Below are 14,789 nucleotides of genomic sequence, written 5' to 3'. Positions count from 1 at the left end.
TACTGGTCACTGAAGCTGCTCTCCCTCAGACACCCGCAACCTTCTGGTCCTGGTAACTATAAAATCAGCTCTGCAACTCTCTCCAACTTTCCTCCCTGTTTTTTCTAGTTAGCTCTGTGTGTGTGCTGTGTGTTTCGTGTACAATTGATCTGTAATATTTTAAATAAAAACCCCTTTTTGATTGAGTATCTGCCTGCTTATTGAAAGCGTTCTCTAGAGGAAGGGATCCTCGTAGACATTGGTGCACAAAATCCCATGGTTGCTGCCTCTCACGTAGCCGCCTTCCTTGCTGCTCATTCCCCCCACAATTCTCTTATTGCAAGGAGACCAATTCAGGTAACAAGACAAGGAAGCAAAGGTGGAAGTAAAGGGTGCCCAGGCTTCCGACTTCAGAAACCTGCTCAGGCCAGGCCATGAGCATTCTGAAGGGAGGCTCCAAGCCAGAGAGGAAACACACACACCAATCCCAATGGCTGGCCAGCCTGCTTTTTCCCTGGCCGACTGCCACACTAGTGGTTTTACTCTCTGTTCTCTGCAGTCAGCCTGTTGTCCTTGTGGCAGCTGCTTGGGTGCTGGATGACAGCAGAGGCCGAGGAGTACAAGCACTTTACTTCCATTCTAGGTACGAGGCTCAAAAGTTTACCCATACTCCAGTCCCTCCAGCAGAAACCACCTGCCAGCCACAAGACACACGCGGCAATGGCCTTGCCCACTTTCCTTCAAACATGGGGTGGGCACATGAAATGGAACTTAGTTTAGAGCATGCCAATTTAACCCCCCCTCCAGCCCATAACCTCACACAGACTTAAGATACCAAAACAGTGATCTATAAAGTGAAATGGGTTTTATTGTTTGCAAATAGAACCCAGACACACACTGCCATTCTCTGGCTGATGTGTGTAAAGACCAGTTACATGAGAGAATCTTATATACCTTAACACTAACTGTTTACAGAATAAAATAATCAAAGATCAAAAAGAATAAGAATAAAAGATCAAAAAGGTTAATAAAACCAAAGCCCAATGGGAAGAGGTCTGGCATTCAAAAACCTTGAATTCTAAGTCCATCAATATTAAGATCCTCTCATTCAAAATTATGACCAGATGGTATATGACACCCCTTCAGCTCCATCATATTAAGTGTACATGCAGCTCTTATTGCTGGAGGCAATGTGGATCTCTAGGCACTTACTACTGTTGCTGGTGGACATAGCCTAAAATTCAATCCTGTTAGGAAAAGGTTAATTTGCCTATTTCTAGGATCACAGAGTACATGGTTGCTTTGCAACCTGAAACAATCCTATTGAACCTGTGGGAGGATGACGTTATACCGAGCATCAGAAAATATCTCATTTTCTTTCTTCTCTCAGCAGCAAAATCTCTTATCACTTCATCATGGAATGAGGCCAATCTTCCTCCACTTACAGTTTGGTATAAAAGAATCTAGGATTTTTTATTATGGAAAAGATTTCGGATCAACTCCATTCTTTCAATCTAACTTTTTAAGTCTGTGGCACCTGTTCCTGAATTATATGACTGGCCAGGACCATGCACAGTTACCTGATGTACTCGTTTACAATATTCTTGCAATTCTCTGAAAATCTCTGTAACATAGCTCTTGCTATGTTAAGATCACCTGCTTAATTAACCTTAATCTTTACAATGTTATACTTACCTGGTTACAGTTATTGTTTATCAGGGGAAAGGCTATTGTTTGATCATTATTATATTGTTATAAAAGTGTTAAATCTGAAAATAAAGTTGTTTTTTTTAAAAAAAAGCTTAATAAAACACCCCTTCAGAATGATGCAAAATGACGAATTACACAAGCATCTGAAAAGCTGGAGTCATATTTTTGTTATACTTCTGGGAAGAAGCTCACCTAAAGTTAAATCTTAATCATAATAACCCAAACAAGAGGATGTTTATACGTGCTCAGTGACCCTTCTCACCTACCCGAGACCTAGCTGATCTGCAGGATATCTCGGGAGGAAGAATTGTGACATGAGAGCAAGGATACCTTAAGATTTATGTGCTTTTAGCTTTGACAGATGCTCACAAGGTTTTTGGAAAGAGGTCTTTAAAAATCCTTTAACAGTGCAACACTGCTAAGAAGAGCTACAGGTGGCATATCAAAGAACTACATGTGGCTCTTGAGCCACTGTGTATCACTGCTATACCAGTGGAAATGGGCTGGGATAATAACCATGAGATTGAATTTCAAAATCTAAAATTACCAATTAAAGACATTCTTATTCAGAAATATTATGGTAAGAGACTGGAAGAATCTGTGGACAATTTAGCCTAAACAAGGCACAGAGGCTGTTTAATGCAGAATTATGGGATGCTTGGAGACTACTGGTTTATGTATCCACAAGTCTTATCAAAACATATGCACCCAGAAATAAATAAGCCCCCTGGCTTCTGTGTGCAAGAAATTGCATTTATTCATTTATAAAAGATCTGTGCAAGCTAAAATTTATCCTGAACCATTGATTACAATAGAAATGTCTAACAATCACACCTCCGAGGTTGTTCTACCAAATGTAGTTAATGACCTAACCATAGAATGCAACCCCAGGAAGGCTCTATTGATTGCAGATGTATTATCCAGAGCTTTTGACAGAACAGAAAGACAAATTACTGTGACAGATGTAGCCTATTAATCTAATTTAAAAAATAATTCTAGTCTTGAATAAAATGTGTCCAATCATTTTATAGTACTGAAAATCAAGGTTATACATTGCAAAGGTTTATTCAAGCCATTGGCAATCACTGACCTGGTTAGTCACATACTCCATCCTTTATTACCAGTTTAAGGGAAATCTGTGCTAGATGGTGTTTTGGTGAAAGATTAATTGTGCCCAAAGCATTACCAAAAATATAATACAAAAAGAACTTCAGTGTAGAAAAATATAGCAGCAGCAGGATGGTTTATTTCGGCCCAGTATTGATGCTGACACAGTAGAAGCCATAAATTCCTTCAGGTTTTTACCAGAAATGGAGGTCTCAAGTGGGCGCAGATCTGTTCATACAGATAGGACTTTCTTGTGATGGATTCCTTTCCCTCTTTCTCTTGGGAAACACAACAGCCACTAATTTAATTTCTCATGTAAAATCAATTTTTGTGCCTTGGGATTCAAGCAGAAAGGACAGTTAATGGTCATGAATATGGCTGTCATCAGTTGCAGAACTGTGCTTACAAGTATGGATTCCATCATGTGACTTGTAGCTAAAGGTACCACTGGAAGCTAACATAATTAGAGATGAATCAGTTCCATTCATAGTGGAATACAACTCTGGGGATCACATAATATAACAAAATGAATGCAGAGACTAATGGCCTGTTAATTTCTACAGGAAATTGAAGAGGACACACTTATTAAATGGAGTAAGATGTGATGAAATAAGAGCATCACACTGATAAAATCTGGAAGAAACTGGGACTTGTTATATAATGTAATAAGATGAACCAAGGAGATTTACACTGCAATCCTATACAGTTACTTCTGTCTAAGCCCATTGATTTCAATGGGCTTAGACTGGAGTAACTCTGCTTAGGATTGCACTGTTAACACAGCTGGCTCATGCTTACATGCCACATTTGTCAAATTTATGTTGAATGTCCCTGAAGGTTGGTATTATTACTTAAATAGGACCACTTGCATCCTCTGTTCACATAATTTCCTCCATTACTGGCCATTCCACAGACCTGCTCAGGCAAAATGGTGATGTCCTTTTGGTCAGCTTGACTAGATTCAACTGCCAGATGTTTCCTTGTTTGGAGGGCCTAATATGGAACAAGGCTGTAGTGCTTTCTGATCAGGGAAATTATATTCAGTTTTAAAAAACTCTCTTCACCATGGCTTCAGTCCATATCAGACCCCCTGTACCTACATCTTGCAGTTAAAATACAGGTTGAGAATCCAGTCACAGATCTCTACAGTTATTATGTAACTCACTCCTTTTTTCTTTAGTACTATGTCTGTTTAGTGTGGCATCATATTTTTGTGGACTGTGAAAGGACCCACAAAAAAATTTACTTTTTGTTTTTTGGGAGAATTTGTGCATACAAATTTGTAGCCATTGTTCCTCCTGTGTTCCTCCTTGGCATGTTTTTAAATGTTTTTAAACATGTTTGTATTTGTTATCCGCCCTGAGCCTGCGAAAGCGGGGAGGGCGGAATATAAATATAATAAATTAAATTAAAATTAAATTATTCCATACTTGGGTCTTCCCTTTTTCCTACTGTCTTCTTCCTAACATCATTGGCTTTTCCAGGAACTCTTGTTTTCTCATTATATGATCAAAGTACAATAGCTGCAGTTTTGTAATTTCTAGGAAAAATTCAGGCTTGATTTGATCTGGAACCCACTTATTTGTCTTGTTGGTTGTCCATGGTATCTGTAAAATTCTCCTCCAACATCACATTTAATACATTATAATTAATTTTCTTCTTTCATTTTCCAGCTTTCACAGCCATACATTGGAATGGGGAATACCATAGTAGTACCATACTACAGTATGTATTATTTTGATCCCCATTGACACATCCTTACCCTTAAAGATCTCTTCTATTTCTTTGCATTGGCTATTATAGAAGTTCCCTTTGTCTCTTCATGCAAGTTGCTGGAAAGCTGCATTTAGAATTCAACTTTATTTGCCACATTTTACTTTTGCTTCTCATCTATCTTTAGCAATTTGAAGAGATTCATCAGTCATCCATCAAGGGTTTTCCTTTCTTTTAGCTACAGGAATAGTCTTTGCTTTTTTCCTTGATAATGTTTTTGGTTTCAGCCTACAGTTCTACCAGTTCCTGTTCAATTGAACATAGTAGTAAAAACCTGTTTTTTTACATAGTCTTTAGGCCCTCCAAACAAGGAAACATCTAGTCAAGCTGTCTTAATTCCTCAGGAATGTTATTTGGACAATATTTTGGCAGTATAATTTTTAAAAAAAATTCTCTTAAGTTTAATTCTAATTTTTGATATTAATAATTCATGGTCTCTATCACAGTCAACACCTGATCTTATTTTAGCAGAGAGGATTGGTTGATGACAGAGTATAGGTGGAGTTGAGAAGTGTGACTGGAGTGAAATCTGATTGGACAGCAGCAGTGCTATAGGGGCAAAGTGAACTGCTTGTATTATCTCGACATGATACTGACCAGATTTCAGTCTTTTAGCTACTGCACTTCACTCAGAACTAACCACCTACTAAATTCAGCGGACATACTTTCCATTAAGAATATTTAGGATTACGGCCTTAATGTGAATAAGTCTCTAGAAATGTGATAATCACGTTAGAATAATCTGGCAGATGATTGTCCTGTTCTTACAGGATCTAAAAGGAATGTATATAAGCCACCAATCGCCATTTTTAGTGCAGGGAAGAAAAGCATCTCAACTCTCATCCTGAGGGCACAGCCCCACCCTCCAATCCTTCCTTCCTTGAAGAGAGTAGTTATGTTGTATTTCTAATTCTGTTGTGATTAATGTTCTCTCACAACCATTTTCAGCATGAACACAATGCTTTCAGGGAAGAAAAACTCTTTCCCAGCAAATCACCTCTCTTTTCTTTTTAACTTGTACTTGCTTGTTTTCCTGATAGCAGTTGCTAAGTATACAATTTTTTGTTCCAGCTACATCTTCTTCTTAGAAATAGTCATCTTAGCCAATCAGGAATCACATAATGAGCATGCTACAGTATCAGTGCCGTTTAAGATGTCATAAAACTGATTCAGAGCCAGAACAATGCTTCCAGTAATGCATTGCCTTCTATAAACACAGAGGCTACAAGAATGGTGTTTGAGAAGGACAGCCCTGCTTCTGCCTAGGCTGCCAGATAATACTGATACTTCCTTACCTACATTGCTGCAAATACTATCACCCTCTTTCAAGCCATCCTGACCTTTAGCAAAAAGCAGTCCTTTTCACAGAAAATGTGAAACGTTTCCACATACCAATTTGGACTCAAACTCAAAAAGCTTAGTTTTCAAGCCCCACAGCATTAGTAGAAGCTTATTTCAAAGCACATGTTCCTGTCACGGCTGTAGCAGTGTGAGGACCGTATATCCCAGATGCAGTTAATTCTGAAGGTTCCTGTTTTGGGGGGGCGGGGGGCGGAATCATCTGGGTTCACAGGGGTTTATCCTCTCCCCACAGAGGTATGCATAGGATTGTATTCACCTGGAAGCAAGCTCAACAGATCAATAGGACATTTTAAGTGTGTTTAGGATTGTAGTCTGAGACTAGAAAAACAGTAACATTTGAAAATATAGTATAAAATTGGTGTGGCAATCATTACACAGACATAAAAACAATTCAAGGAGCTCTTATTAAAGCAGCCAAAGACTTCAGGATGATTTAACTGGGACTTTGGCTCTAAGAACTGAGAGCATTCAACAAGCAGCAATACTGAAACCTCATGGGTCCACTCGGGGTTTAAGAGACTGCTTCAAAGTATTTTCAGGACTGCAACGGAAACATCCTATTTGCCTTTAGTAAGTTTAACTGTTTTTCAAAGTTAGATTGGAGATTTGATTTCTCAACAAATGACCAATCAACCTTGAACCTCTGTTTTTTAACCTAACAAATGAATAAGGCCTACACAATTTATTAAAAATCAAACTAATGGAATCAAGTGTTTACATAATTAATTTGAGAATGCGAACAAAAACCTGATTTTCATTAACTGAAAATATCATTTTACATTATTTCCCCTCATCATTCACAGTACCACAAGAATAATGCCAAAAAAACCACCCTCAAAAAACCTCACCCTCAAATAAGGCGATTATATTAAAATCCAAGCAACATTTATCCAGAGGAGTTAGCCGTGTTAGTCTGTAGTAGCAAAATAGAAGAGTCCAGTAGCACCTTTAAGACTAACCAACTTTACTGCATCTGACGAAGAAAACGGTGGCTCTCGAAAGCTTATGCTACAGTAAAGTTGGTTCGTCTTAAAGGTGCTACTGGACTCTTTTCTATTAAGCAACATTATCCTGTAGCGTGGGTTTTTGCAGACATGAAGCTGTAAAAATGTTCAGGGGCAGCTGGTTTTCCATGCTGAACGCTGTCTGCAAGAGCCGTTCCAAGTCTGCCTCCCTGAGCAGGGAGAACATCTCCTGACCGGGGCTGAGTTCCCTATTTCACCTCCTTCAGCAGCCTTGCTTGAGAGCTGCCACTGAAGCAGGGAAGCAGAGAGAAACACAGTAGACGGAGGAAGTCTAGATACTTCCCATAGAAAGCAAATGCACAGCCTAAGCTTTGGGCATTTGGACTCCTCACTTCATTGCAGCTTGGCCTCCCTTACTAGACACAGCTTTTTATTTTGTTTTGTTTAGACCCCAATTTTCTCCCCAATGTGGACCCAATGCAGCTTACATCATTCTCGTCTCCTCCCCTTTTTATCCACATCATTGGGCTGAGACTTTCCATAGCAAGGAATCAAACCTGGGTCTCCCAGACCCTAGTCCATCGCTCTAGCCACTACACCACACTGTGTGTCAGAAGAAGGGAACTCTGACTCTAAAAAGCTTAAACTCTGAAAATCTTGTTCATCTCTAAGGTGCCACTGGACTCTAATCCTGCTATACCACACTGGCTTTCACATCGGCTTCACCCCATGCCAAGCTGTTTCTGATGGAATACTCAGGACTCAAGCATAAGGGAGAGAAAGTTTGTACTTCACCAGAGCCCTGTCCGCAAGCCATTATCATGACAGGGGCCACTTGCACTACTTCACAAATAAAATAGATCCAAGTGGAACAGGTTTGGGAAAGAACATACTGAGCACAGGGAAAGCCTGGAAAGAGGACTGTTACAGCATGATGTCGTGGGTGGAAGCTCCAAAAAAGAGTGCTCCAGTTTAGAAGCCAAGGGGGAGAAAAACCTCTATGAGGACACAGCCCCCTGTGCTGTGCCCCAGTCAAACGGGAAGCCCCAAGGACTTCTGTTTACCAAGCCAAACCGCACTAGAGTCCTGAGCACGGAACACCTCTAGTTAAGTTCCCTTGCAGCCAACTAAGCACAAGTTGCAAACTCAGACATCTGTGGCTCTTTTTCAGCTGATCTCTTATTTAGGTTTTGAAAATGTACATAGGAAAAAGTAAAGTAGGGAAAGGCCTGTGATCACTGCAAACAAATGAGAAAACTTTCTAAGTTATTCCAACAATAATTTATTAATCAACTGCCTAGGAGAGACTCTTACCCTGTTGCAGGATGGGAAAAGACAGCATATTAAGAGAGTGGGAAATTGAACCTGAACCTTCCAGATCCTAGTCCATCACTCTAGTCCCTACACCATACTGGCTGTCTTGTAACTATCTGCCATAGAAATCAATGAACACAGTATTTTCTACCACAGAGGCTAAGGCCAAGTTTAAGCAGCTTTGTGGCAGGTAAGAAGGACTTATCTGGATAATTTTTCACACAGCCAACATCTCAGTCGCTTTATAAACAACTTTAGCAAGCCCAAATGGGCTTTGCGCTGGCATTCATAGCAACATTGCCTGTATAGCCCCCGTTTACATGAGACACTGGCAGAATTTTTTAAAAAATGATAGTCCCCTGTCAATCTACCATGTTAGGATTCTACCACCTACATCTTTTGTATTTGGAGGCTTTTGGCCCAATTTAAACCATTTAATTTAAGCACTAAATTCACTAATTTCCTGTTTGCATCTCACACAGCATGCATGCAAGATCAGACCTGAACATCATAGCCTGAAAAATCTGCTTTCCACCCTTTCATCTTTTTAAATTTTGTAATATCCAGCCTGATGAAAAGTGCTGGTGAGCTCAAAAGCTTGCAGTTTTGTGGTAATTTGGCTGACCCTAATAACAGGTGTTATAATTATTTTGTTCTTGCTTTTGGATTCTGCATGGGCCAATATGGACATACTTTTTCCAGTTTAAACATGATACTGGAGGACAAGAATATACCCATGTGACACTATGTGACAGCATGTCATTTTGACTATCGCTCATCCACCATTCATACAACAGCAGCACACTAAAGATTTGTAGTTCAAGCAGGCAATGCTGGCAGGAAAACACTGCACACTGCACAAGTCAGTTTACATGAGACCATGCACATGTGCAAAGGTTCTTGCCCATCTATGTGAGATTTTTAACCAATCCCAAGACTTATGAATGCAAGGGAATGAAGTAGTAGAATCCTGTGGTATTTACCACTTCAGACTATAGCCAGGGAATACAATTAAATACTCTCCCAAAGTTTTTTAAAAATTCTTCTCTGAGCTATAGCCCAACTGTCTCCTTGATATACAAATTTTCTGCTTGCAGTGATTTTGAAAATACAAGGACTCATTAAAAATAGCATCTTCCTTTCCGAATCCCTGCTCTTATGGAGGCGGAGAAGGCAAACCCTTACTCTTATACTGGTAACAGAAAAATGGTTCTCTTGTTGTACTAGATGATAGATAAGGTCAATAGTACTGGATTTGAACAGATTTTCAATCCCAGACGGCAAGTGGGGATCACATCTGCGACCCTTGCTCTGAGCTTCTATTCTCCATGTATGGGCACTGAGGGGTGGACAGAAGCTGATCCCCTTTCTCATTTCACACATCCTCTGTAGGAATGTCTGAAAAGGGCTTTACTCTTGAATACCATAATTCGAAATAGGACAGGCAGTTTTCACGTAAATGTGAAGCACAAGAATACACTGGAGCCTTCCTCCTTTCCTAATTTCGAAACTGTTTTTGCCCCTTTGCCTTCAGTGAAAGCTCCCTTCCTCCGATACTTATCCGAAGAAAGTTTCAGGTGGGCTGGTCTGTAGCAGAAGCGCAAGCTTTGGTCCAGTAGCATCTGAAAGACCAACTAGATTTCCAGGATATGAGCTTTCGAAAGCAAAAGGCAAAGAGAGCTCTAACTCTCAAAAGCTCACACTCTGGAAACTCTAGTTGGTCTTTAAGGTGCTATTAGACCCGAATCTTTATCTGAAGAAGGGAGGTCCGACTCACAAACACTTAAACCTTTGAAAACTCTTGTGGGTCTCTAAGGTGCTAGCCTGCTGTTTCCCTGCAGACCAACACCGACTACCCATCTCAAAGTAAGGGACGGGAGCAGCACCCCCTCTGTCAACTTTACGCCCCCCCCCCCCCGGACACTTCAGAGGAAAACGACTCCCGTGGCTTTCCACCTCCCTTCTGTCAGCCGCTCCCGTGAAGCAGATTTTTCTCGCCCTCCCTCAGCAGCGGCCCCTCCAGCGGCCTCCTGGCGCTTCAGCCGGTCGTCAGGAGGCGGGCTCCACGCGCGCCTCGCCGCCTGCTTCGCCTCGCCTCGCCTTCCCTCCCCGCCCGCCTGTGGGCCCCGCTGGAGAAAGGCGGGCCGCCGAAATCCGACTCCTCCTAGCGGGAGGCGCGTATCGGCGGGGCGGGCGGCCGGATTAGCTCATCTCGGCGGCGGCGGAGGAGGCAGAGCAGCGACAGCCGCCTGGTTCTCCGCGCCTCGTTGCTTCGCAGCGCCCCTCGGCTGAGTGCCGGCGGCTGGCTGGCGGGAGGGCAGGCGGGCGCGGAGCTCTTCGGATTTGCCCTCCCCCATCCGCCACCCTCTTGTGTTTCCCCCGCCGGCTCTATGGCTCTGTGCAATGGAGACGCCAAGGTCAGTGCCGCGCCGGCGGGAGGGACGGCGAGGCGGGAGAGAGGGTGAAGGCGGGCGGCGGAGAAGAGGCTCCTCGGGACCGGCCGCGCCGCTTCTCCCCTCAGCGCCTCTCCTGCGCGCCCGTGGCCTGCCCGCTTCCTCCGGGGCGCTTTGTGTGCGCGCGCGCGCGAGGCAGGCGGGCGCACTGTGGGGAGGGCGAGTCGCCCCCTCGGGGTCCCCCGCTGGGCTTGGCGAGCCGGAGCCCCCGCGCCGCCGCCTCGCCGTCCTCCTTCGCGGGAGGAGGCTTCATGCCGGGCACATGGGGAGGGGAAGGGAAGGGAGGGAGGAGAGAGAGGGCGGCTGACGCTCGCCTCGCCTGCCCCGCCGCGGGCACCCGGGGAGGAAGAAGGCGGCAAGCGCTCGGCCCCGGAGTCCGCGGCCCCGGAGTCCCTCCCCTTCCCCTCAGGCACATTCCCGCGGCTGCTCTCAGCTTACCGGCCAGGGCCCTGGTGTTTCCTGCGGGTGGGAGCTCTCGAAGTTCAGCATGGGGCCGTAAGGAGCTGCGGGAAGCCTCCTCGCCTTGGTCCTTGCCGTAAGCGGAGCGGTGCTGCTTGTGGCTTAGTCGCCCCCTCCCTTAAAAAAAGAGCAGCAGCTTCTTATTTCTGTATCGCCAAAAGTGAGTTTTGCTCTCTTTAAAAATGGCATCTTCTCCCCCGCCCCGGAGCCCAGAACACAGAGTGCATGTTTCTCTGCCTCTGTGTTCTCACAACAACCGGGTGAGGTAGGCTGAAAAAGAGTTGCTCCAAAAGTCACCAGTCCTAGACAGTTGGATGTTGGTCTGCACCGGAAGAGTAAAATCCGGGAGCAATAACATTTCGATTTCAATTCGATTTCCAAGGTATGCACTTTCGAGAGGCAAAACAAACTAATACTTTAGAAATCTAGTTGGTTTTTAAGGTGCTGTTGGACCCGGATCTTACAATCCTTGGCAGTTACTCCAGTTTAAGCCCAGTTAAGTCGTTTGGAAATTGAAATCAGTGGGCTTGAACTGGAGTAACTGCATAGGATTGCATTTCAAGTGAGATGCGGGGGGGGGGGGTTGAACCCAGTCCTACAGTGCAAACCTATGCAGAATTATTCCAGTCTAAGCCTGTTGTTTTCATTGGGTTTACATTAGAGTAATTCTACATGGGTTTACATTCTTCTAAGAACTGCATCACACAAGCTTCCTCCTCCAGATAACATTCATGATGTATTCCCCTCCTTCAAATCATATTTTTGGGAGGGTACTTGGGTGCCTTGAGAACTTAACACACCTTTAACTGTGCTTATTGCGGTGGTAAAAGTATTTTTCTACATTGGCTTCTGAATACATCTTTGTATGTGAAGTGTGGATTGCTCTATGAGCAATTTCATAGAGCTGGAGTGTTTCAAAGGGTGCTTGTTTTAAAAGAGAAGGATGTGGATATTGTGTCTGTACTCCAAGAGATTCAGAGGAGTTGCTTGCTTTTTTTCCTACTGTTCTTTGAGCTTGGGATGTGGGTGGGACAAGAACAGGGATAACCATCATAATACACACTTGGACTGTTGGCTGGTGAGAAAACTGCATGATCAAATTGCTTCTGTGCTTGCTTCCGTGGTGTCTAATAGCTGGCTTCTTCCCCAAAAGAACTTAACTGCAAAACACACCTCTTCTGTTAGCTAAAAGGAACATTTCTCCTGATATTTTAAAACTACAGTATGTGTGTATGTGTTTTAGTATGCTACTTATTAGCTCCCAAATACGGTAGTTTTCAGAATTTTAAAATTCTTTTTGCTTGGACAAAGTTAAGTCTAGTTCACAAACAAGAAGGGTAATATTCTGCCAATAGATAGCTATAATGCAATGATATTCTGCAGAATCTACCAGTAGTTAGTGCTCAGAAGAAAATAGCTTCTTGGGGTATTAAACAGGTAGTATGACAGAGACAAAATGACATTTAATGATGGCAGCATGGGGGAGAGAGGAGCCTCTCCTCAGCATTTCCAGGGGGTTTTCAGGCTCCTGCAGGAAGTGGAGACCGGAGAAAGTCTGCTCAAGCATGGAAGTCCTGGCACTGTAGATCTGGCCCGTGGTTTGTTTTTACATGAAGATCCTTTTCATAAAGGCTCTTTAACCTGGTTTGGCAAATGGATTTTTAAAAAAGTTTTGCACACTTTGAGAATAAAGTGCAACAAAAACAAATTGGATCAAAGCAGGTCTTGGAAACCTGGAGTAAGGCTTCATTAACTGCGGGAGGGCAGCATTCTGTCCTTAAGGTCTGTGAAAGCTTAAAAACACTCAATTTGCCTTTAAAGTGGGCTAAAGAGGCTGTATGAAAAGGACCAAAGGATTCTGGAACAAGTGCTTGCTTTCTGTATCTCTTCATGCAGTGTGCAATAATGAAAAGCTTTCACTTTCATGAAAAGTCATAGTTTGTTGTTCTACCTAAACCACTCTTCATGACAGACCACGATTCCAAACCAGGTTTACACCCCCATTAGGGCTCCTGGCTTGGAGAGAAGGGAACACATAATAGTTTGTGGTTCATGTATAATGAATGATCTGTGAATTGCTGTGAAAGCAGAAATCTTTTTTACCGCCATGCCAGGTGAGAGAGAAGGAGGAGAGAGTGCATAAGTTCATGATCTGGTAGATTGTCCAAGGCTTGTTCACCTCATGATTTGTCATTTATTTCTGAATCAAGGCAGAAAGTTGATTGTATGGCCCCTTAGTTCTCTAGTTGCACGCTTCATGCACTCACCTTTTATTGGTGGAAGAAACATTATCTCTTTGGTTTAGTGACACACAGACTTTTTGTCTGTATAGAATGAAGGACTTTGATCGCATTCTGTGGAGCACCCTTTTCAGTTTCTTGGAATAACCAATAATTGCAAATGCTGCCAGAAAACAGTTTCTGAATTAGTGCATGTTTTTCTCTGTACAAATAATTTCCTAAAAAGCTACCTTTCTCATTCCTCTCTTGATTTCCTCTTTGTTCGCAAAGATATACCTGCCAAGATAGTTCTCAATAAGTTTTGCAGCTTCATCCTAATTCTGAGTTGTTCTTTAATTCTCAGCAAGGTGTTATAAAATTACCAATTTGTTTTAGTAGATTCCTCCCCCTGCCACATTCCCAGAGAATCTGTATGTACATTTATTAACTCTTTATTAAAAACATTTTTATCTCACTCTTACCTCTTCATATGGATTGTGTAGATCACAGTTTATTTAAAAATGCATGAACAAAAACAGTTGTAAAACATGAACAAAATAAAACAATATGTCAAAAAAGGACATCGTTTGAAAAAAAAAAATAAACCTCACCATCCTATGCAGAATTACACACTTTTAATCTCATCACTCCGTTTAGGATGGCACCTGGGAAAAGGTTCAAGGATAAAAGAAAAATCAGCAGATCCAAATATAATAAATCCTAATGCCAATAACAGCAGAATTATAATTAGCCAGCAGCATAAGCAGATTTTATTCTTAAATGCCTGTTCATAAGTGACAATCTTCAGCGTGCAGAAGAAAACCAAAAGGGATGGGGTGGAGTAGGAAGGGCATTGCACAGTCACGGGTGCTTCTGTTGAAAAGGCGTTCATACATTATTACCTGTTATATTTCACAAGGGCCGTATGAATCAACACCTCTGCATGTTGCCTCAGTGGTCTGGATGGATTAATAGGGGAGTGGTGATCCTTATAACACCATGACCCTTGACTTGAGGTCATAGCCAGCACTTTGAAATGGGCCCAGAAACTGGCAGTCAGTCGAGGTGGAATAGTGCCATGCTTTCTTTGGGTTTCCCCTATCAGCAATCTGTCAGTTGCATTTTGAATCAACAGCAGTTTCTTAAAAGTTCTTTAAAGGCAGTTAGTTCCATGTAGAATGTGTAACTGTAGCCTGACCACGGTCAGAGTCCTCTCTCTAGGACAGGGCACAGCTAGTGAACTGACCAACGTGATTTAAAAACACTCCTAGGCACAGCCACCCCCAGATTATCTAGGAACAGCCCCAAGCTTTGGATGCGAACTTTCCAGAGGTGCAGCCTCATCCAGAAAACCCACTCTAGGTTAGTACCATTGTCTTGTCTGGCTTAAACTTCTGTTTTGTTCACCTTCATTCCAGTCTATTGCTGATTTCAGTTACAGGTTCAGA

The 14,789-nt window shown here is 42.6% G+C and overlaps 1 protein-coding gene across 1 annotated transcript in view; it reads left to right on the top strand.

The window, feature by feature from the left end:
* Positions 1–10,413: 10,413 nt before the first annotated feature.
* Positions 10,414–14,789, top strand: part of GMPS (guanine monophosphate synthase) — a 53,919-nt gene continuing 49,543 nt past the window's right edge. The window contains exon 1 of the mRNA XM_054983475.1: positions 10,414–10,627. Within this exon, the coding sequence (XP_054839450.1) occupies positions 10,601–10,627 (27 nt within the window). The 5' untranslated portion in view covers positions 10,414–10,600. The remainder of the gene's footprint in view (positions 10,628–14,789) is intronic.

The sequence above is a fragment of the Eublepharis macularius genome, chromosome 6 (genome assembly GCF_028583425.1).
Source record: "Eublepharis macularius isolate TG4126 chromosome 6, MPM_Emac_v1.0, whole genome shotgun sequence".
In the NCBI taxonomy this organism is placed as follows: Eukaryota; Metazoa; Chordata; class Lepidosauria; order Squamata; family Eublepharidae; genus Eublepharis; species Eublepharis macularius.
Note: the sequence above shows the minus strand (reverse complement) of the source record. Positions and strands in the feature narration are given on the sequence as shown.